The sequence below is a fragment of the Typha angustifolia genome, chromosome 5 (genome assembly GCF_048772165.1).
Source record: "Typha angustifolia cultivar Huaian chromosome 5, ASM4877216v1, whole genome shotgun sequence".
Taxonomy (NCBI): Eukaryota; Viridiplantae; Streptophyta; class Magnoliopsida; order Poales; family Typhaceae; genus Typha; species Typha angustifolia.
The window spans coordinates 7405870-7428955 of NC_133243.1; the positions used below are offsets into that span (position 1 = coordinate 7405870).

The 23086-nt window shown below is 38.8% G+C and overlaps 4 protein-coding genes and 1 non-coding gene across 6 annotated transcripts; 2 read left to right on the forward strand and 3 right to left on the reverse strand.

Annotated features, from left to right (window-relative positions):
- Positions 1–1304: 1304 nt before the first annotated feature.
- Positions 1305–1377, forward strand: TRNAR-ACG (transfer RNA arginine (anticodon ACG)). The gene has a single exon. It is a non-coding gene; the product is annotated as a tRNA-Arg (tRNA).
- A 474-nt stretch (positions 1378–1851) lies between these two features.
- LOC140760186 (annexin Gh1) lies at positions 1852–4487 on the forward strand. The gene is made up of 5 exons (XM_073097032.1): positions 1852–2007; positions 2112–2257; positions 2340–2558; positions 3032–3244; positions 3946–4487. The coding sequence occupies exons 1-5, from the start codon at positions 1932–1934 to the stop codon at positions 4240–4242; spliced, it is 951 nt and encodes a 316-aa protein (XP_072953133.1). The 5' UTR covers positions 1852–1931; the 3' UTR covers positions 4243–4487.
- Positions 4488–6193: 1706 nt separating this feature from the next.
- On the reverse strand, positions 6194–11480 carry LOC140760472 (putative pumilio homolog 8, chloroplastic). 2 transcript variants are annotated; one of them, XM_073097446.1, is made up of 6 exons: positions 10285–11480; positions 10004–10169; positions 8559–8722; positions 6644–6902; positions 6450–6562; positions 6194–6354 (listed from the first exon to the last, which is right to left on the reverse strand). In XM_073097446.1, exons 1-5 carry the CDS (start codon positions 11301–11303, stop codon positions 6455–6457), a joined length of 1716 nt encoding a protein of 571 aa, XP_072953547.1. In that variant the 5' UTR covers positions 11304–11480; the 3' UTR covers positions 6194–6354; positions 6450–6454. The 2 variants fall into 2 exon arrangements, with proteins under 2 accessions (XP_072953547.1, XP_072953546.1); XM_073097445.1 differs by having other exon boundaries at positions 6194–6562.
- Positions 11481–12899: 1419 nt separating this feature from the next.
- On the reverse strand, positions 12900–15932 carry LOC140760161 (MND1-interacting protein 1-like). Its single transcript, XM_073096996.1, has 2 exons — positions 14257–15932; positions 12900–13635 (listed from the first exon to the last, which is right to left on the reverse strand). The coding sequence occupies exons 1-2, from the start codon at positions 15814–15816 to the stop codon at positions 13147–13149; spliced, it is 2049 nt and encodes a 682-aa protein (XP_072953097.1). The 5' UTR covers positions 15817–15932; the 3' UTR covers positions 12900–13146.
- A 3795-nt stretch (positions 15933–19727) lies between these two features.
- On the reverse strand, positions 19728–21787 carry LOC140760202 (uncharacterized). The gene has a single exon (XM_073097053.1). It carries the CDS (start codon positions 21258–21260, stop codon positions 19968–19970), a length of 1293 nt encoding a protein of 430 aa, XP_072953154.1. The 5' UTR covers positions 21261–21787; the 3' UTR covers positions 19728–19967.
- Between the last annotated feature and the right edge of the window lie 1299 nt (positions 21788–23086).

Genomic DNA, 23086 nt, shown 5'->3' on the forward strand with positions numbered 1-23086 from the left:
ATTGTCGCCATCCAAGGTAGCTCTGATACTAATTGATACAGCCCTAGGTTAGGATGTGCTCAAAGTAACCAGCGGTGGGTTAAACCGCAAGGAACTGCAGGCTCGATTTAGGGCATCTTGGTTTGGTCGGCTAGAGCTTTTATGATTCTCATGTCATTTAGATGTGAATCTATATTTGTCGTTTGAGTAGATAGATTCGAGTCTTAATAAGACTCGGCTACGGAGAAGGCTCGAGGTCTTAGCTCGGACAAGGGTCAAAAGTGAGAAAGCTCTTGATTGGACTATGGCCTCGAGGTCTAGCTAGATAAGCTAGGGATTTAGAATAATTCGAGCTCTTAAGGGTGGAATTCGGGGATAAATTTTGGTATGAACATGGACTAGACTTTTAGTGAAGGATGGGCTAAGGTTCAAATAGGGTTTGGAGTCGTGGGTCAAGGCTTAACTAGGCGAAAGCCCTAACTGGCCCACAAGAGGGCCTTGGGCCTGCTAGGATTTGTGGCGCTCCTAAGTGTGAGGGGAGCTTGTCTAGGGCAAAGATGTGTCGGACTAGAAAAAAGAGGTCTTTGTTGGGGTTTCGACTGTAGTAGAGTAAGAGAGATGGGGACTAGGTATTGGAATCAACTAATGAACTAGAAAATTGCTTAGTAGTAGCTTATGTGAGAAGTAGACCACAAAAGACTATGTATATATATATATATATATATTTATTTAATGGACGGGAGAGTTTTTGGAACCAACCTGACCATAACCAAAACAAAATAAAAATAAATAATAAATTTAAAAAATAGAAACAAAGTGTAACCCACCAGATTATTGTGATTCCTCCCTCCTTCCTATCTATAGTTGTGATATCTAGCTATAAACTCTTCATCAAGCAGGATATGAAAGGGACTAGAATGCCATTGTTCACAATTTTTTATGGCATCTGAGAATCCAAGCAGAGACGTGGATATTAAGAATAGTGATGTCAATAAGTACATCTAATTCTTAGTCATTATTTATTAATATGAGTACGATCTGTTATAGTTAATAGACAATATATTCTTATTACAGTTTAAAATATATAGTTGCAACCAATCATGAACTAAAATATGAAATGACTTAATCACTCATATTCTTTTATATAGTCTGATTTGAAGATCACAAAAATAATTTAGTTATTTAACAGCTTGTTTATAGTAGAATGAATCATATTGATTTTAGCTTTAGTTTTGTGCTGAAATATTAATAATTAATTCTTGTAAAGAAGGAGAAATCTAGGAGTAAAAATATTGTTCTCTACAGAGTAAAATTTTATCATCTAAGACTCCATGGCCCAATGGATAAGGCGCTGGTCTACGGAACCAGAGATTCTGGGTTCGATCCCCAGTGGAGTCGCCTGTTTATTAAGTTTTAAATCTCGAGTAACAGTTTTATGCCTTTCTTTCTCCCGTTGCCACGTACATTCTTCCTCACACTCTTTATTTATATGCACTCCCATGCCATGAGGGGCAGGTGAGGCCGGCCTTTTATATATTTTATTTATCAGATCCCAAGAAAACTTAGTTTTATTCGTAAAATTAGCCAAGTTATATTATTCCACCTTCTTCTTACGTCCTTCGCCGTCCGATGAGTGATAAATTCTTCCAATCAACGGTCACGAACGTATAGTTTTAGCGCACGTACAATTTGTACAATGGTACCATTGCCAAAATATATCGACCCTGGGGAATCGATTAATTAACCTTCACCAACCCGCCCTTTTCCTCAAAGTCAACGCGTATGATGTCATTGATGTACTAGAAACCAGCAGTAGATAGCCACGTAGTTCCCTCACTTTTATTTATCCGCAATTATAGAAGAAGCTTACCCTAAACCTCTCAGTTTCTCTATTTAAAAACCCTCGTCTTCTCCACCTCTCGAGCTTTCCTCTCTTCTCTCAGAGTTCATCAATGGCGTCTCTCACGATTCCCGAGGCGATTCCTCCCGTCGCCGAAGACTGCGAGCAACTGCGAAAGGCTTTCCAAGGTCTTCTCTGTTTCCTTCTCTCTCCATTGCTCATTCTTTCTTCCATTTAGATCTCTCGATCTCATTGAGAAAACCCTGGCCTCACCCGATCGGGGTCCTTTTAGGTTGGGGCACCAATGAGGATTTGATTATCTCGATCCTGGCCCATCGCAACGCTACCCAACGCCGCGCCATCCGTCAAACCTACGCCGAGATCTACGGCGAGGAGCTCCTCAAATCGCTCGACGACGAGATCTCTGGCGATTTCGAGGTCTATTTCTCGTCTATGATCTTCTGATCTCTCTCTCTCTCTCTCTCTCTCTGGTTTGAGATCCTGATTTATTTGGCAACAGAGGGCGGTGATCTTGTGGACTTTGGATCCGGCGGAGAGGGACGCCGTGCTCGCTAATGAGGCGGTGAGGAAGTGGAATCCAAGCAACCGTGTGCTTATCGAGATCGCCTGCGCTAGGACTTCTGGGGAGCTGTTTGCTGTGAGGCAGGCCTACCATGCTCGGTTCAAGAGATCGCTCGAGGAGGACGTGGCGGCGCATACTACTGGGGATTTCCGCAAGGTGATGAGAACTTTTGATGCTCTATTTTGATCACTCTATTTCCTCGGTGTAGATTTCTTTTTACTTGATAGTTGTCAAAATTGAATTTTGATTACTTCAAATTGTGATTTTGAGGGAAGTGGGATATGCATTGTGGTGCTATTGATGTAGAATTTGGTTTATATAATTGCTCTAATGATCTTCTCTGTGGAAGATAATCTATTGATTTCAAACTTGAAACTTTGATACCTGCAATTGGGCTTTCATTGATGGTGGCTAGTCTTGCTTGTTATATACGGTGCCAGAGATATGAAATTATTTGCATACTTGCTATTTCTCAGATTTCTTGTGAATCCTTATCCAAGAGTGTTAGTGTAATATACTCTTTGATCTTATTTGATTAAATCTCCTGTCTTAAATTTATTATAAGACAGTGAGAGAGAAAAAGGAGAAGGATTCTTATGGATTATCTTGAATTGCATTCTATATTTCAGCTTTTGGTGCCACTTGTAAGTTCATACCGCTATGAGGGAGGAGAGGTGAATGTGAGTTTGGCAAAATCAGAAGCCAAGGTGCTGCATGAAAATATTTCTGACAAGGCTTACAACCATGAAGATCTCATAAGGATCCTCACAACAAGAAGCAAAGCTCAATTAATTGCAACACTGAATCACTATAATGACGAGTTTGGTAATCCAATTAACAAGGTCTGTACTCTGTACACAACTCGCAGATAGATCATGCTTATATATGTACACAAGTTGTAATGCTTTGTTATATTTATCATTTTCTTGTTGTTCCCCAGTTTACTTATTCCAAAGGCATTCTACATTCTTCCTTTCCTTAAGAACAACAACCTGTAGTCCCAATATTTTGGGTCCACTTTCATTTAATTCTCATTCATTATGGTTTCAAAGTGTAGCAGTAAATGTGCCAGCTAGAATATATTGGTTCTAAGGACAATGTAGCTTCAAGAGATCGCTATGTGACAAATATCAGGAGTGTTAGTTTACTTTATTTGACACTCATTGTTGGTTTTGTTGCCACAATTTTTCACTCATGACTACTATGATGTCATATTTCTCTTTGTTTCACCCACTAATATCTACTAGTGAGTTTACAGAAAGCTAAATTATTTCATGGCATTCATGTACTTCCTTGTATAGGAGAATGCCACTTAGATCAACATGAGCCACAATTATCAGTGTCACAAACTATTACAGTACAGGACTATAATTGTGGTTTGCATTGCATATATCTTTCTTCATCCGATTAAATCTGCCCTTAGATTTTATCCTCTTCTTTGCTTTCACAGAGTAAATTGAATGTAAAGCAAATGTCAACATGAATCTGATGACCAATATTCTGAACTTCAACTTAGATCTTAACAAGCCTTTGCATTTTACAGGATCTGAAATCGGATCCCAAGGATGACTTTCTCACTGGAGTGAGGGCTGTCGTACGTTGTATCTGTTGTCCTGAGAGATACTTTGAAAAAGTCATTCGCTTCGCGATTAATGGGATGGGAACAGATGAGAATGCTCTCACCAGAGTCATAACTACTCGGGCAGAGGTGGACCTGAAAGTGATAAAGGAAGTCTACAACAAGAGGAACAGTGTTCCTTTGGATCGCGCGGTCGCAGGTGATACTTCTGGGGACTATGAGAAGATGCTTCTTGCCCTGTTAGGGCATGGGGATTCCTGAGCCCTCCTTTTCTTGTTGCCTTCCAAGAACAGCATGCTGTTTGTTCTGGGTTGTCTCAGTCTCTTGATGGTAGAATAAATCCGAGGTGCTCCTACTAGTAGTACTTTGGAGGCTATATAGCATCTTATGTGTGTGGTAGTGCCCTAGTATATGAGGACAGTAAAACTATGCAATAAGCTTTGTTTGTATTAATGATGTTTGAGGGGTTAATGATTCTGCTCCAATCCAATTACGATTCATAATCACTCATCTCAGTATACTACATCTCAAATATATATTTTTCTCTTTGAATCTCCCATTAATCTATCAAAATTTGATTAAAGGCAGAACTTATGTTTTGACATACTTCATATTGGACTTCTGTGTTTATTATATAAATCCAACTAAAAATATTACTATTCTTCAGATATATAGAGAGAGAGAGAGAGAGATTTCCGTCCAGATTATAATTTGCAACCAGGAGAACGATGCCAAGTAAAATTTTAGATATCAATTGATGGTGTTCCACTTCTTCAACTGTGCTGTTCTCACCTTTGGTCCTCACATCGTCTACTACTCCGCCACTCCTCTATCCGAATATGACACTATTGGGACTTCTATAAAAGCAGCTCTTGTTTATCTTGGAACAGCAACAGCAGTATTGATACTTTTGATCCCTATCAGGAGCTACTGAAAGTACTTAGTGGCATTATAGATGCATGCTGCTGGCATCTATTTTGTGTTGACACAGTTGACTCTTAGAAACATCTCCCAGGATCATAAAGTTCCAGGCTGTTGGACTTGGTTGGGCTCTTGCAGATTCAGTTTTGCACTGGTTGGCACCTCTCTGGGTAGGGTTTAGGAAGTAAGTTTAAGGCTCTGATACTATGTTAACTCATAAATTACTCTAAAAACTTAAACCGTTAGATAATAGTAATTTTATTTATTTTATATTCTAATAGTAATATCTTAATATCCACTTAAAAAGGTGTTTGATTGTTAAAAAGTGAAAAAAAAAGTCATCACTTTACTCTAAAAATAATTATATAATAAAAAGGAGTGTTCAATATATATAATAATTATATAAAAAAAAGGCAACTAAACACACATTTAAATAAAGTGAATGTTCAATATATATTCTCTCATCCTTTAATTTAAAAAGAAAAGGAAAAAAGGTAAGACCTTTGTTAACATTAATTTTCAAGATTAATATTAACATTAAGAAAATACAAATTAAGCCTCCTTTAAGACTCTTAATAACAGCAAAAGAAGATGAGAGTCCAAAGAGCACCAGGCCCTCGCCTATATGGGACCAAATGAGAGATGTAAGTAGTCTTACCTTCAATTCTCGATAGTCAATTTTCAAGACTTAACCCCATGATCCATTGAATATAAAGAGTAAGTTTTACCGGTCATACGAAGTGATGCCCTCTTACACGAAGTCAAAATTCAGGAACATTTTCTATACACAAGCAATGACGACATTGCTGCTTCAACTTTCTGTAGTTGATTTGAACTCGGCATGCAACACTAAGAAAGCATATTTGTGTGTGTGTGTGTGTGTGTGTGTGTGTGTGTGTGTGTGTGTGTGTGTGTGTAGCCTTTTAAAAAGTCACTTACATTGTTGGAAGTAAATCATCTACTAGATAAGCATAGTGAAAATCACAACAACAACAAAAACAAGGACAAGTAATTAGTCTGAACTATTTGATGTTGAACATATAGAAACTTTCTTCCACCCAGCTCTAGGTTGTATAAACAGTTTGTTAGCTAAGTGCTATCATTCGTACTACTTGCATTTATAGGTTTCCAATCCAACACCCACTTCAATCAATTAGAACAGCAACAGCAAGCTAATTCAATGCAATAAAGAAATGTTTCAACAAATATGTAGATAGATTTAACAGCAGACAAAAAGGGCATAAAGTTTATACAAACTTGTCTAACAATAGCTCAACATTCCTAGTATTTACTGTTTCGAAATATTAATTAACTTGCACAAACAAGAAAACTGTACTCCAGTTATGCTCAGTCACATATGATGCGACTGTCTTTACAACCACAAAACTTAAGTTTCTAAAGACAACAGCAGAAAATAATACAGGTCCGTTCGATTTCGTATTACCTAGGTACCTAACAGAAGGTAGAAGACTTTAACTGCAATCAATGTGTTATCCAGTAAGTATTACGTCTACAATCTAGTGTGTATAGTGTAAGATACTTCATACCATCTTTATCGTCTCTGACCTATTGTCAAGAAAATCCGCTTACAAAATGGGCTGGTTTCTAGGGCTGCTTTATGAGGAAGAATGGCATCAACCAATGCAGTATGGAGAGGATCCTGGAGAAAAGACAATTTCTATAATAATATTCAATTACATTGAAGATAATAAAAAAAAGGAAACAAACAATTGATGGAAACCTCTGAATTTTCAAGGGCAGCTGAGATGACATAGTTTGCATAAGGGTGGTTCAGCAATAGATGGAATTGAGACACTTGAAGAATTTCACTTATGATCAAATTTCGATCTTTTTCTCCGAAAACGTTAAGACATTTTTCCACCACATTACTGCTGAACTTCTGTTTTGACAGGCTTACGTAATTTCCTCTGAACATGGAAGCTAGTTTTGCATTTGCTGATGGAAATTTTTGATCCAGAACAAATTGAACAGCATAGTTTCTAAGACAGAATAAGTAAAGAAATCATTAGGATAGAAAGAATCAATTCAACAAAAACAAGGAAGGCGAACATGTAACAAAAGGCTCATATTAATGCAATCACAATTTCACATATGCAATTCTCATCTATATGCTGTTTGTTAGTTTTCACTACAGAACTGATTGGATGAAAATTCCAAATATAGCGTGTATAAGCATCTCCTGCTTTTCAGACATTATAACAATATTTCTAGTTAAAAGCTAAAGCTCAAATTTACTTGCATAACAGCTTAAACTCTTACCAGACATAAGAACCGTTCAAATCTATGGTTGTTCTGTCAGAAAAGCAGGAATGTCCACATGTGAGGCACCAATACTAAAGAATTTTGTGGCTTATTTCTTTCACTTGGAGAAGAACCAACTTACTATAAAGACATGACTAGTAAATTTAGAAAACATACTTTCTTAGGATAATAAATCAACAGTGATTCCCCATGATTTTCATTATAAGACATAAAATGATTTTTTGTATTCCTTATTTGTCTATCCAGTTGTCCTGAGACTGCTTCTCTTAAGAACCAAATAGTAGGATTAAGCAATAACCAGAGGATAATGGAAAATAAACAATTATATCAGGTATTATGATAATTGATAAGCTACACATTTTTATGAACTTGCCAGTATATCTCCTACTGTGATAAAAAAAAAATAACAAAGAATAGAAAACAAAGTGAAGCAGGTTAAAGCAAAAGCTTTCAGGTTCTGTTCTGATTTGCCACATATTGTACGTCTTGTCTAAATTTTCATTCTATAAACTTTTCATACTATATGCTAGAGCGTTGACCATCTTTGTATAAATACAATGAAAAGGGCATTCCAGTGCATGAGGCTCCTACCCATGGAGGATCGTATGAATATAATGAACTGGCCATTTGGTGTAGCATTAGATTTTTCAAGTTCAATAACCACAGGTTCTGGAAAGGTAATATAACTTCAGTATAATGCAAATTTAAGTTGTCCAGGAACAAGTATTAATGAAAAACAAAGAAGATTAGTGAACATTGCTACGCCTCCACAACAACTTCCTTAGAATCATCAGATTAGCTTTCGTATCAGATTCGACGCATGTCCATGGAAAATTTCAAAATTTTACAAAATTACATGTGCACACAAGCCTTGATTCACCTGGTACTTTACTAAAGGTGTTACAGATTGTGAATAACTAATCAAGTTTAGAAAACCACACCAAAAAGTTTGAGAACTATTCATATAAGAGGATATTAAACATTAAATAAGATACGCAATCCTCATTCCTAAATGCATTTATTGTAGTCCATCCAAAGTGAAACCTCTATTTGCAATAAATAATCATGCTGAGATGTGTGGATTTGAACATTGCTATCAAGTATTAGTATATTAATGCAATAGGTGTATCCAATACTTTTCCCCTTGGAAATGTCTAAAAACATATCATTCAATCTGAGATCTCATTCTGAAGGCAGAAGAGCAGCATTATTTTCCTTGCATTCCCTATTTACCTCAAAGTAATAATTGGTGAATATAAAAAAGAAAAAAGAAACGAATTGCAATATTTCCTAGAAAGTATTGCTGGCAGCATCACAAATCACTAGTAATACATCTATGAATGGATAAGAATTCTGGTCAACTAAGTCATTACCCGTAAGTATCTTGAGCAAGATCAATCCCATTATCTGTAATTTTTTTAACAAGGTGTTCTCGATAGTCCCCAGTGGAATATTGTATGCAGCATTGCAAGAAGCAGCATCCATGTTGAAGTATCGCAATATCGAGACAGTGCCTAACAGCAGCAATAAGAAAGACCTATCCAGATAAAGTTGTCAGTACATTTGGTGCAACATAACAGAAGTTCAAATTCCAGAATATAAGATAATTCATGTGGACATCATGAAGAATCAAACAAAATTGTTCATCTGACTCACACACCATCATTTCTTATAACTTAGATGGTGAGGAGTTCCACTGCAGAAGTTATATATACTGCAGAAAAAAGAATTTTGGGATACATGAAGAAACAGTCATGATGGTCAAGCCCGAATAGTTCCTGTGGCATTTTATTTATCAATGCATTCTGGACCTTATATATGTCATTCAGGAAATCTTAATGAAGAATAAAAAATTATAATCATATCAAAAAGCACTGACGAATTACTGAAGCAACTATCAGATAGTTACAGGTGGAATATGTAATATTTGAGCCAAAGAAACGATTAACTTTACAGGGTATGGATGTGAGTTACCCATCAAAATCAAACTACTATATTCTTGTTGTATGTAGTTAATAGCTCATGAGAAACACTAAAAACTTTGAAAGCATGATCCTTCTCAAAGTGTTGAATTATATCTCACCTAGATGTCAAGATCACGGAACAATATCCGCATATTCCACATCTGAATGCATAGACAGGCAAACTCAAGAAAATGTCAATACAAATACAGGGTACAACAACATCATTTTGGATCAAATGACAATCTTTGATGTGATTCACCTGATGCATCAAAAGAGGGACTGCAAGGCACTCTTCTTAGCTTAGAATTTTTGGATCAAGTTTGGGAGTTACTTCAATAATTGACAAAGATAAGTCAAGCTAAATAACTGGAAAATGAAACAATGCCAAAGCAATTTTCTCTTCTTGCTAGACTATTTTCAAGAAAATCATGTACTTCTGTCAATACATTAATAAAAAGAAGTAGGGGAAGCCTTCAAGAATTTACCAAGAGATTGGAAAGCAACATATTCTCTACCTTCAACCGAAAGATATATATGTTATTTCACTCATAAATGAACAGTAGATGTATAACGGATAATTACATCTTTACCTATGAGAGAACAAGTGATCTGAATTTTGAATTACGGTATGACAATCTAAAATTGAAAAAAAAATTACATAAAAGATGGTACCAGCTATTAACTAATGGTCCTAGATGAATAATCATGCGGATACCCTATTGTCTTCGTATCTATTAATATACATCTATTAACAGCCAATAGAAGGGCACAATCAGTTACAACTATGTATAGTAAAATCCATAAAATCCAATAATGAAACATAATTAATTAGGATAACAAGAATATTCGTATACCTCATTGTCTTCACGCCTAAAAACTTGCAAACAGCACTGGAGGACATGACTGCCATTTTCGTCCTTGAGAAGTCGAAGGAATCCATCTTTAAGGGAACTTGTCACCAAAAAAACTTGCTCTGGAGTCGTCTTAATTTCTTCTATCAGTTTCTGCACTACCCTTTTTCTGAAACAATAGAGCATTACGATACCAAGCTTAATCAAGAAAGATACGACCTGACAAGATCATGTAAGTATACAGCACATGAACAGAGAGTTAGAGTCAAACAATATAAGCATACCCATGAATGTCTAGAGATATCCTGACTAGCCCCGTCCGATCTTGTAGGAGAGCAGCAACTATCCTCAACCTTTGCTGTTCAGTACAAACACTCAGAAGCTCCTGAATTAGATTGCTGCAATTGGGGTCCATTGCCAGCCTCGAGACATAACTAAGAACACTATTAACTATGATGTCCAATTGTTGAGGATTCCTCTTTTCAATAATTCTCCTCAAGAGGTGGCAACCTTTCTCATCCTTTGCAAGAGCATAAAAGCCACTGTCACCCAAATTCCTTCTATTTCCTGTGACTGCAGGTTGTGGTCTCATCTTTCTCATTTGAAATTCCTGCAATAACTCACCCTGCATGATTTTCCCCTGTTCTCTTACAGGAGTAAGAGGAAAACAGTTGTGCCGCAACAACGGGTTTACACTCCCCTGTACACAGCTAGAATAAAAACAAAGATCTCGACCAAGAATTCCGATCTGATTGTGATTAGATAAATCATTTTGACAAAGTATTTGCTCAGTATCTGATCTTAAATTGCTGGGAAATTGGAAGGCATTGGGAAAATCGCTGCCGCACAAGAAGCTCGGATAATCCACCGGAGCACCGGATTGCGAGGAGTTTAAGTAATTCTGCCGCAATCTTGACATGAGTATCCTTCTTTCCTCATCCGAAAGCACATAACTTGGATGAACAGAGTGGCGGAGGGCCGGGTGTTCCTCCTCCAGGGGTCTCCTCATCCCGACATTGCCATCGAGACCCAAGGATCGATATGGGTCCTCTCTGCCGCCATCACCGAGATGCAAAGCTCCGAAACTGTTAAACAACCTAGGTTCCATCACCGACGTCAACCAGGGTGTAGATGTCGCCAACGGCGCCTCGCAGAAGAAGCCGCCCAAGTTGCTACTGCTTTCGGTAGGACTACGGTCACGAAGCAATCCAGATGGGCCGTCGTCGGAAGGGAGAAGGTGACCATTGGAGGAATTGCGTTGCCAAGATGTAGCACTGGGTGTCTCGTTCGATCGCGAACCCATCTCCTTCTCTCTATCCTCCGTCTCTTCTAAGGAGAAGGATCTCGTGAAAGTCTAATGAAGAAGAAGATCTGGTAGAGAGTACGAGTTTGGGATCGGATTGTGGTTGTTTGCATGCGAGTAGATGAATAAGAAAGCGTGCGAGCGAGCGAGCGAGAGAGATATCTATATATATATATATATATATATATATATATAGGAGGGGAGATGAGATAAGAAGAGGCGAGGCGAGGCGAGGCGAAGCGTAGTAAACGTAGAAGAAAGGGAATCAAGAAGAGTCCCTCGAGGGCACAGGTGTTGGGGTTTTAAGAGGGTTTGTAACAGACTCGTTAGGATACTTTGAGTTAATCTTAAATAATTTATAATTTAATCTTATCCGTAAGTTGTAAGCGTTAATTTCACTTAGATCCCTAAACTATTAATATTTTTTATATACACTCACTTGTTCAAGATTCGGGTTTGATTTGGATCGGCTCACAGGTTGACTCTATGAATTAAGTCTATTTATCTAGTTAGTTTATATGATTTAGTGAGATTGTTAATTAAAAAAAGCTCGATGACATCATCATTTACAACTTTCTAATTTGGAGATTATATTCAGACTCTGCTGTCAGGTAGAGTTGGAACACAAAAGTAATCCGAAAAAGATATGAATACTAATCTAGCTAACCTATTAGTTTGTGTTTTATTAAGTTTATATCTATTTTATTTATTTATATATATTTTTTATGTACCTATTAAGATAAATCTAGTTAAATTATATAAATCTCTGAAATAAATCTAATTAAATTATATAAATCTTTTAAGTCTAATATGCATAGCCCATCGTACTTATTTAGCATGCGAGTTCTAATTTAGAAAAATCTTAAATATAAAAATTATAGATCACGGTATCTTTGATCTTTTTCAAGTGATTTCAAAATATTTGGTTGAATACCTACATAATATTTTTTCTGAAACTACTCAAAAGTTAACGAACTTAACTAATTAAATAAATCTTAATCTACTTAGACTCTACTTAAAATATAAATATGAATAAATAAGATAAGTATATTCGATTCATCGAGCACAATGTCTCTATGATATGATCCGATCTAACTCAGATCGCATCATGCAAATATACGATTATAATCCCACACTCAAGTATGTGAGGGTTATAACTCCGAACTCAAGCATGCAAGGTAATAATATTTTGCGCTGCGCGGATATGTAAGATTATAACTCCGAGTGCTATGTGAGGTAATGCCTCGAACTGTCCAAGTATGCAAAGTTACTTTTAGAGAGGAGATAGTAACTTATATGACTAGTAATTATATGTTATCATCTTAAAGGATAAAATAATATTTAATAAATAATTTTAAAAAAACACATAAAATAAGATCAAAGAGAATATTAAATTAATATACTAAAATAAAATATTATTTAATTACTACATCAATTCTAAAAGAAACGTATTCCTACTCGAAAAATGAATAGGGTGCTTTAAGTGCAACCAAAACCCCAACAAGCGAAACCAAGCATTTGAAAGCACACTAACACGTCACAAAATAGCTCTCTTTTCAGCTTTCATTTATATAAACATATATATATATATATATATATATATATATATATATATATTCAAACGGGTCCTTTTTTTTCACATGTAAAAGAGCTGTTGGGAAAAGAAACCTCAAATTTACTAGGTAACATAAGGGGAACAGCAGTAAAAACGGACACGAAATTTCATCACGAATGAGGAAATTTCACCCAAACTATCGACGCAAATCCTCCTGGAACGGTCAAAAAGTTGGAAGTCAAGCCATGCTCTGGATCACCCTGAAGCTCAAGAAGCAACATTTAGACTTCAGGAAGAGCTCACACCATAGACGCGGATCCTTTCATCAACCTTAGTGTTGCAGCATGGGCAACAAGTGTTCCCCCTCTTCTCCTGGTCCTCGTTGCAGGCGATGCACAAGACCTGGTGAGCGCAAGGCAATAGAAGCACAGACACCTCTTCTTTCATGCAAATGATGCACTCCTTGTGATGACTCAGCTTGCCAGACGCCTTCCTGTTGGATTCTTTCTTCTCCTTTGTTCTGTTTGGGTTCCCCGAAAGATAATTGGGGGCGAAAGCGGTGAGCGGGAATGATCCACCGGAAGCTTCCAGACGAGCGAGTTCCTCTTGAAGCCTTCGCATGTCATCCCTGTAGCGTTGAGCATCTACTTCCATTTTGCGTTTCAGGGCCTCTTGTCTTCGCTGGACACTAACTTTGGTTTCTTCCTTGGCTCTGTGTTCCTTCTCGGCCAATGCCATGGCTTGCTCCTTGGCCTTGATTTCTTCTTTCAATTTGGCCTGCAGATCAGACATTACTTTCACAAATATAACCTACAGTCTCTTTCGAAATTAGTTGCATGGCAGAGCATAGAATGTTACTATCACTGAAGTACAAGGGGTGGAGAGTTGCATAGATAAGTTGTGGACAATAGAATACACATGAGAGCATGCAGATAGATGGACCCGAATAAGTTGTGCTCAAAATAAGTAGAATACTCAGCTAAACTAGAATATTACTCACCTATCCATCTTTTATGTGGAGAATGTTGTCAAATCAATATCCCTGCACTACATAAGAACCAATATGGGATGCGCACAACATTGTAATCCAAGGAGCATATTCCTCCCCAAGCTCTGAATTGAAATAGAGCTAAGTGTCTTAATGTGCATAAAGTTCGTCAACATAGGTACTAAATCTTAAGAAAACTTCTTGTCAATAGCTTCACGCTGTTGCATTCCACATCCAAAACTTAAGTTGCTTCAGAATTTGCCTAGTATGATTTGTCAACTACAAGAACTTATTGGATAATAGAGATTGTCAGCAAATTGTCTATTCAAAAGTATGAGATGCCTATAAAGAAAAAGATGTGATCAAAATGAACTACATATAATAAAATCTCGGGTATTAGTTCTGCATACCTCACTTGCTACAACGGAAAGCTTAATGTTCTTCAGGTCCTGCTCTGCCAGCACAACCTTCTTCCTCTCCTCCGCAATCTCATCTTCCATCTTCTGTCTCTGCTTCTCCCAAGCCTGCAGCTTCTTGCGGCATTTCTTCTCCCTCTTGGCAGCCTCCTGGCAACTCTTTGCAGATTCCGAGGCGCTAAGCTTGGCCGCCTCCATCTCAGCCCGTATCTCTGCATTCTCTGTTTCTAGCCGCTGCACGACAGCATTCGCCCGGTCCACCTGCTGACTGGCCTTCTTCAGTGCATTCTCCATCTCTGTCAGCCGCTTCATTGTGGCGTCATCAAATGCCTGCTTCCCCTTCTTCAGTCGTTGGTTCTGCTCTCTCTCCAGCCGTAGCATCCTCAGCTCTGTGAGGTCGTTGCTCAGCTTCCGGGCGGCCTGCAGTGCCTTCTCCTGTGCCCATTTCCTCCGATCATTCACCAGGGACTCGAGCTCCCGAATCTGGCGAATAAGGTCATAGATTCTATCTGTCTTGGGATCCGCATGTCCATCTGGTGGATTCTGTTGAATGGTCAGATTCTCCAACTCCTTCATCACAGTGTCCACGAGGTCTAAGTTTTGGAGGTTGCTAGCTAAAGGGCTAGCATCCGCACCAGCGGAAGAATTATCCTCCTTAGGCTGCTGTTCAGCCGTGAACACAGCGATGCTCTCGGCCTTTGCTTGTGTCAAAGGCTTCGATAAACGGCAGAATCCAGAGTTCATTGCGCCCTTCCTCATCGCGGCCTTCATGGAAGGGGAGAGGCTAAAGAAGGTACTACGATCAGTGCGACTTCCGCCACCAGCAGTCGCATCGCGGAATTCGCTTTGATTAGGTTGCGGCACAAAGTCAGGTTGCGGCACAGAGTCATCGGACGCGGCCTCACCAGCCGCGGCGGGGAGAGGGGCGGCATAAGCTGCGGGAGCTGGAGCAGGAGCAGGGGTGACGGGGATCTCAATCTCGCATGCGCGACCAACATGGAGCTCACCCATGAGGAGGCACCACATGGCGTCGCCGCGAGAGAGGGACCGTCGATGCTGCTGGATGAGGCAGACCATGCCGGCGAGCGAGTACTCCTCTAGGCGGCGGAGATCGGTGAACCCACTCCCCGCTCCGGCGGAGGAAGGGCTCTGGGAGGCGAGCGATGGGTTCTTGAGGTAATCGACGGAGTTCTTGACGATGTTGGAGACGACGTCCGACGACCCGCAGCAGTGACCGCTGCACAGCACGGCGTGGAGCGCGACGTCGTCTGCGTACCCCATGGCAACGAGGCGCGAGAGCGCCTCCTTGTAGGCAACGTCGAGGTTCTTGAGAAGGAGCTCTTCGAGCTGCTCCTCGGTACAATACCCCCACCCGGACTCATCATTCCCACTCGGATTAGGGTTAGGGCTAAGGTTAGGGTTTTGATCGGGGTTCGGATTCGCGTGCCCCGGATCAAGATCCTGACCCTGGGAGGGGTTCGCCGGAGCGGCGATCTTTGCCGCGGCGGCGCGGCTCTTCTTTCCACCGCGGCTCGAGCGATCCCTCCCACCCATGGCCAGAGACTACGTCGAAGGAGGAGAAAGAGAACGGAAGTAACGATCGGTGAAGGAAGCAAAAGCAGGGGTTAGGGCGAAGGTAAGGGTATCTTGATCGGGAAATGGAGGAAAGGGAGGGGGTCATTATATAGGCAAGGAGTGGCGGAAACGACGAGGTTGGGGGGGGGTCGTGGGACATGTGAGGTCCGGAAACGGCACTTGGCTTCTCTCGGGATTCACGCTGGAGATCGGACGGCTGACGAGAGGAGGAGGTCGTAGGATGGACGGTGGCAAGGGATCCTTGGGGTTTGTGTCGGATGGAACGAACGGCCGATATTGGTAAGTAGTAGGTGCGGGTATGGGGGTTGTGATAGGGCTCCCAGTCCCAGTGGCAGTGGAGGAGATCTGATTGGGTCCATTTCCCCTGTATACAAACACACATAAAATTAGATTCACTTTCACATAGAAAGAAATAATTGATAGATGTATTGTTATAAGCTCTTACGATTAAGCATGGCCATGGAGATAGATGGAGAATTTTCATTATACTTGCTTGCACTTCTAATAGTAAAGAAAAAAAATATACTAAAATGGCTGAAAAATAAATATTTACTTAGCGCGAATTGATGTCGGAGAATATCGAAGTTCTTGACCGACAACGACGACGATGATGAAGAAGAAATAACATTGTGGTGCAGTTATATAGCGAAAATATGCGTTACGATTCAAACTATTTATGCCATTTGTCGTGCTATTGATAATCATAAATGCACTGACATAATTAAATTATAATTAATATGCTTATTTCGGTGGACGACAAGCGAATTTTTTGAAAAAGCTTAATTCATGAAACTATACATGCGAAACGAATATAGTTTGTTTTAATCTTTCTTTATTATTGGCATTGTCATAAATGACAATATTTGTGTATTATTTTAAGTGAATGTTGATAAATAATGACTATGTTTACAATCAAAGGTAATATATATACAAGTTGGCAGAGCCAATGCAAGAACAGCTTAATCCAGCTTAATCCAGCTTAATTTGATCTTTGGAGAGAACATTGACAAGTGAAACAGAAGGGGAAGTTTCTAAAGCAACAAAAGACATACAAGAACAGTGTACCCTCAGAAGCTAAAACATGAACAGCATTTTATACAAGTATATAGTAGCATAGATTGAAACCTCTGTAACTCCTATTCACCTCTTTACTTTCGCTTGCTGTCTCCCAGGTACATCACCAGTAAACATCTCCATGCTTCGCAGCTGCTTCTCTGAATATATCCAAGCCGCACTCATCTATCTCTTCTCCAGTCTTTCAGCATAATCATCAACCTTATTATGTTTGTTTCAAGGAAACGTCGAGATCTTTAGACAGACGTACAGAGAGACCTCATTAATCAAAACAATGCCATCCAAACAAGCTCTCTTTAGCTAAACCAAGAATATATATATATATATATATATATATATATATATATATATATATATATATATATATATACATATATCAGACGCCTGGGCTCTTCTCCACAAGCTTTTGGCATGAGGATGTGGTGGTTTATGAATGCATAAGCCACCATTTTATATGCAGATCCTCATCATTTGGCATGTTCTTCTCTCTGACTGAAGCTTAAGAACTCATCAACTTGTTCTTCTTCTGTATGACTGCTAACAATGTTGCAATCGGATACAATCTGAAGTATTTTGTGATCGCCAAATGCTGAAAGTTCTATTTAAATCTATTACATAGTAAACAGAAGATACATCTAAGTAAACATTGAGATTCTAAAATATTTGTCCCCAGAAGAAATTTATCAATTACAAAAATAACATGCTTTTATGCTCATTAATGCTATCATAGCTAATTTAAGGGTATCATTTGAAAGAGAAGCAACTTGTATGAGATTGGACTTCAGTTTTATCTCAGACAAATCCAATTATTTAGCCTCAACATAAATATTAAACAGTTTGATAATCAAGCATCCTCACAGATAATGTTTAAGATTGTAAAATCTTAATTAACTTCTCTATAGTGTTTGCCTTCAAAGTTCAAATCTTAATTAACTTGTTTTTCAACTTTAGTCGTCAAATTTATGACTGAAATCATGGGTTTAATTCACCTTGGATATTAATTTTGATTCTATATCTGATGCTATATGCATATAGTTTAGAATTATTGTAAAAAGATTGACCGTGTTATCTAACCTATAAATCAAAAGGTAGCTTCTCTTGACGATAGCAATTAATCAAGTCGGATTGAGTCATGATAATGTAAACTCGAGTACAACTTATTAATTAAATGAGTTAAAAATTTCTAAACGTGATCTATTGAATACTTAAATTAGACTCATTTATGATCTGAATCTAACTAGACTAAATCCAAACCCGTTTAAAGCCGAGTTACCGAATTATGAGGTCAGATCAATTTTTGTCGCTCCTACTTGTCTCTTTATTTATCCTATAGCCAGGAATTCAGAATAAATTAAAATAAAATACTTTTTTATAATAAATGTAAAAGCTACTGCCTGTCCAGTAGCTACTTCATACCAGTACAAAATGCGAGCATAGGGCAATTCATTTCATTTCATTCCACTTGAGGACCCTCACTGTATCTGTATATAGTGGTTTGATTTAGTGGCCAAATGCAAGAATACTTGGAAATAGTAACAAATCTACCACAAATGTGAAATACTCCATTATGGCATTAGGTGTTGTTATATAGTGATTTCCATACTTACCAGCTTGCTAATTAATTGAGATGGTTAAATGGCAAATTTTGGTGACTTGTAATGCGATCTTGAGCCCAAAAGCGCTCAAAACTTCTTATGCCAATTTAATAATCCACTATAGCCCAATAGAAACCCGCTATTCCAGTTACACGGATCTAAGCCCATTTAAAGGCCTTAATGGGCCATATATATATATATTGAGAGAGAGAGAGAAAGAGAGACATTGAGGAAGGCCTCAGACCCAAGTATAACCCAAGCCCATACTTATATATATATATATCATTTTACTCACTGCTAGGCTGCTCGCCGCTAGGTCATAGCAGCCTAGAAGTAGCTCAAGGCTTGAGTGGACTTTGACTGTTGACTGAAATTAGATCCAGTGGTCAAACTTCAAAAGGAATTTTAGTTAGGGAGAGTATAGTAATCTAATTAAAAGTATTTTATACATATATATATATATATATATATATATAGTAATTTGAGCCTAATATTATCAAATATCTCTCAAATTGTCTGTTATTTATAAATAATTTTAAAAAAAAGTATAATAAGTAATTGGTTGTAACGAATCATTGATTTTGTTTTGTGTGTCGGTAAGTAGAAAACAAATTGGCCCAGCAAACACGTTAACTGGGTCGGGCCCACTTCCCATAGATGCAACTGGGTCGGGTTTCGAGAGAAATCCTAGATCCGACCCGGAATAAACTCGAGCCATGAGTTCAGGTCCAACCTCAGACCAACACAGGCCAAACTAAAACTAAGGGTGGTATGAGAGAGGAAGATTGGATTCAACGAGGAGCTATATAGGTTAACATTGTGACTTCTCGGGTCAATGGTAGTGTTAGTTTTGACCCAACTTAACCCTTCTAAACTTTCTGTTTAGAGTCTCGATGCACTTCAAATAAAAAATTGTTCATATATGAACATTTTAAATCTACTAAAATATTTGCTACTCGGTAATTTATAATATATAATTAATGAGTTAGCAATTTATATTTAAAAATTATTATTTCGAGTTGGCCTATTTAAAATAATCAAAAACTCTCCTCTAATATTTATAGGAGATTTGATCCGGTGATTCTTAGTGGTGTTATTAATAAAAAAAATGAAACTATTAAAAAGAAAATAAATGAAAAGGAGGAAAGAATCATGTTTGGTTCTACCAGGCAATTATTTAGTACTTACTCTCAAATCAAATTGGTAGATTAAGAAACTGTTTGATGAATCTTATTTCCCATTCCTCGCATATTATTACACAGCTTCTCAACATCATAAGCTAAACAAATTTAAATTCTAAATTTGAAAAACAAAAAGGACCTTCAAGTTTCACAATTCCCATACCCAAATGGAAGGATAAAAAGGAATAAAAAAAGAGTTTTTTTTTTTTTTTTTTCCCCTTACTTTCCTTCCCAAAATATCCAGTATAGTGTCTAGTCACTAGCTCTTCTTCCCGTCTTCTTCCCCTCCTATGCTAACGTACGTCTTCTTCCTCCGCTCGGCCCGTGCGCACGCACAGATCACGAGGAAACACGCGGCGTACATCCCGTGCACGCGCCAGTTCGCCCTGGGCGCCTCTCTCGTCACTGCCCGGTGGAACACCGCTGCGTAGTAATGCAAGCCCACCGCCAGCCCGACTACCATCTGGGCGAGGGCCAGAGCCCTCCCGCCCTCGCCGGCGGAGGACGAGAACACCGCCACCAGGTCGATCATCTGCAGCACCAGGTACAGCACGTACCCCAGCGACTGCGCCGCCTGCGTCCACGTGTACGACGAGGGCGACGTGGCGTAGAAGAACCTGAGAGGCTCGAACCCCGTCAGAAGGGCGGTGAGCGCAAGCGTGGCGAAGTAGATGGCTAGGTAGGCTTGAACGAAGAGGAGGAGGCGGCGAAGGGAGAGGTAGGAGTTCAGAAAGCGGAGGAGTGCGGTGAGGAGAAGCAGGGGCATTATGAGAAAGAGGGCGGACGCAAAAGGGGCTATTTTGGGAGCAAATTTGTTGCCCAGAAAGGGCTTGACGCCGTTAGCAATGCCGGCGTTGGCGGCGGAGAGGTAGACCCTGGAGGTCGTGGAGAGGCGCTCGAGGTCGGGGACGATGGCCTCCTGGAGACGGTGGGGGAGGTTGCTGAACTCTGAGATGAGATCCTCGCCGTCGGATTCGTCGAGCCAAGGCTGGCGCTCTGTGTTCTTGGTGGGGAGGTTGATGTCCTTTTTGGAGGTTTTGGTAGGCTTGGAGGTGGAATTGAGCGGCTTCTTGAGTTGGGTCTTGGCTGGGTTGGTGGTGTTCGACTTGGCGGACTTGATCGGATTGGCGGATTTGGTGGAGTTGAAGGTCTTGCCGAGCTTGCTGAGCTTAAATTTGGCGGCGGCGGAGGAAATGGTGATGGAGGTGGAGTTGGTCTTCTTGGGTTTGGTTTGGTTCTTTGTCTCCAAGATGGGTTTTTTCTTGAGATCTGGGGATTTCGAGATCGAGATCGGTTTGTTGGGTTTGGTTTGGTTCTTCTTCGGCTCCAAGATGGCCTTTTTCTTGAGGGGCGGCGACTTCAAGACTGAGCTTGGCTTGTCGTCTTCGTCCTTGGAGGTAAGGAGGCCTTTTCTATTCGAAAGCTTCGACTTTTGGGATTGGGATACAAAGGAGGAGGAAGAGGAGGAGGAGGGAGAAAGCGAAAGCGAGAGGGTAATGTGGAAAAATAGGAGCAAGAGGAGAAGGGTGGTGGAAGACAAGAGAGAGGCCATACCTGCGATCCAAAGCTTGGTTCTTGCTGAGAAAGGTAGAAGAGACCTGGAGGTGCACTGAGATGGATTTATATTATATATATATATGTATAGAGAGAGAGAGAGAGAGAGAGAGAGAGAGAGAGAGAGAGAGAGAGAGAGAGAGAGAGGCAGTGAGAGTTTGGAGAGTGAGAACGAAGAGTATTAGCCAGGAAACCGCGTTGACCGAGGAGAAAGGGGGAAGGATGGGTCGACTGGAGACGAGAGGTAAATGGCCAGCGAGTAAGCCATAGTGTTAGTGTAGCAAAGTATGATATGAGCATTATACTCCGGGAGCCAGAGAGAGAGAGAGAACAAATAAGTTCAAATAAAAACTAAGAAATGAAGGGGATTTTAGGAGCTCAATAAAACTTGGACCGTATTCTAGTTGTTCTTAGATCCGCTCCTAAGATAATAATTAGGAAATAGGGTAATATCCAACAGTGACAAATTTTATAAAGGAGAAATTTATTAAGAGCACCTTATGTCTTGCTTTTATTATCACTCACAATACCATATAAATATTTATCATTATACTCTTGTCTTTTATTTTTAATATCTCAAAAGACACTATAAGTTATTTTTAACCTAATAGCGCCTAACAAAATAAAGAATATTTTATTAAAAAAAATCTAAAAATACTCTTAATTTGATCTTAAAAATCTGATCCACTCTTACTTTTACCTTAATTTTTTTTAAAAATGCTACTCAAGGGTATTAAGGTCGTTTTAATATATATATATAGTTAATTTAACTTATTTATAAATTAACTACTTATTAGAAAACTAATGGTGATAACATTATAGTGTTTTTGAGACATTAAAATCAAAATGCATGTATTTAATAATATTATTATTATGGTATTATGTGAATGATAATATAGGTACAAACTTAGTATGTTTTATAATAAAAAAAATTAAAAAATATAAACATTTATGTAAGACAAGTTATAGGAAAATGAGCCATAGATAGCTAATCAATGAATGAATTTAAATTTTTAAAAAAATAGGAAGGTAATATAACATAATAGTAGCCGTCTCTGTTCTTACCTAGGAAGAAGGTGAGAATTCTTATCTATAGATGATTGGATGATTGGATGATTGAATGTACAAGGTGTTGATCCACTGTACCTTGGTTCTGGTTAGCAGAAAGGAATTTATTGGTGCACTTTATTTTTCCCTCTGCTGCTATGACTTTCCGTGTAAAAGAAGGTTTCCAACTCTGTCACAAAAGACAGTGGGAGTTTAATGAGGACAGAGAGTTAGTCATTATTCCTGTGGATTAAAAAGCAAAACAGGTGAGAGAGATCATTATTCCTGGATAACTTATATATGGTAACAGGAGGAATATATTTACCAGCATCTAGTTAATGATGGATCATGCACAATGAAGCTACATTTTAGGCTTTACACTGACAAAATTCTACTTATGAAGCTACATTCTTTTCACTCTCTCTGTACACTCTCCATACTGGAGAAGTAGAGCATGTGTTCCCTGAAACAAGTGTCTTAGCTCATTCATACTCATTCTGCCATTCAGGTGTGCTATCTTTAATGCCTCTGTCATAGTTTGTTAGACATTTTGCTTGTGATTGATTCCATGAAATATGAAGAACTCGTGGGTTTCTGCTACTCCTTGTTCTCTTTTATGCTTCACTCATCTTTGAAGGGTTGATCTTAATTATATTTTATTTAAAAGAAAACTACCCTAGTTTGTGAGTTCATATCCTATTATAATCTCCTATACCAACACCTTTTTATAGGTGTATTCTTCTAATTCCAAAAATTCAAAAAAAGTGTACCTACCAA

Excerpts from the sequence above, each read along its gene's own strand:
- LOC140760161 (XM_073096996.1), bottom strand. The coding sequence starts at position 15,816 with ATGGGTGGGAGGGATCGCTCGAGCCGCGGTGGAAAGAAGAGCCGCGCC. Across the intron at positions 13,636-14,256 it reads TTTCCGTTGTAGCAAGTGAG|GCCAAATTGAAAGAAGAAAT; the intron begins GTATGCAGAACT and ends TCTGATCTGCAG.
- LOC140760472 (XM_073097446.1), bottom strand. The coding sequence starts at position 11,303 with ATGGGTTCGCGATCGAACGAGACACCCAGTGCTACATCTTGGCAACGC. Across the intron at positions 10,170-10,284 it reads ATATCTCTAGACATTCATGG|AAAAAGGGTAGTGCAGAAAC; the intron begins GTATGCTTATAT and ends CTATTGTTTCAG. Across the intron at positions 6,563-6,643 it reads CTGCCCTTGAAAATTCAGAG|GATCCTCTCCATACTGCATT; the intron begins GTTTCCATCAAT and ends TCTTTTCTCCAG.
- LOC140760186 (XM_073097032.1), top strand. The coding sequence starts at position 1,932 with ATGGCGTCTCTCACGATTCCCGAGGCGATTCCTCCCGTCGCCGAAGAC. Across the intron at positions 2,258-2,339 it reads AGATCTCTGGCGATTTCGAG|AGGGCGGTGATCTTGTGGAC; the intron begins GTCTATTTCTCG and ends ATTTGGCAACAG. Across the intron at positions 2,559-3,031 it reads CTACTGGGGATTTCCGCAAG|CTTTTGGTGCCACTTGTAAG; the intron begins GTGATGAGAACT and ends TCTATATTTCAG.
- LOC140760202 (XM_073097053.1), bottom strand. The coding sequence starts at position 21,260 with ATGGCCTCTCTCTTGTCTTCCACCACCCTTCTCCTCTTGCTCCTATTT.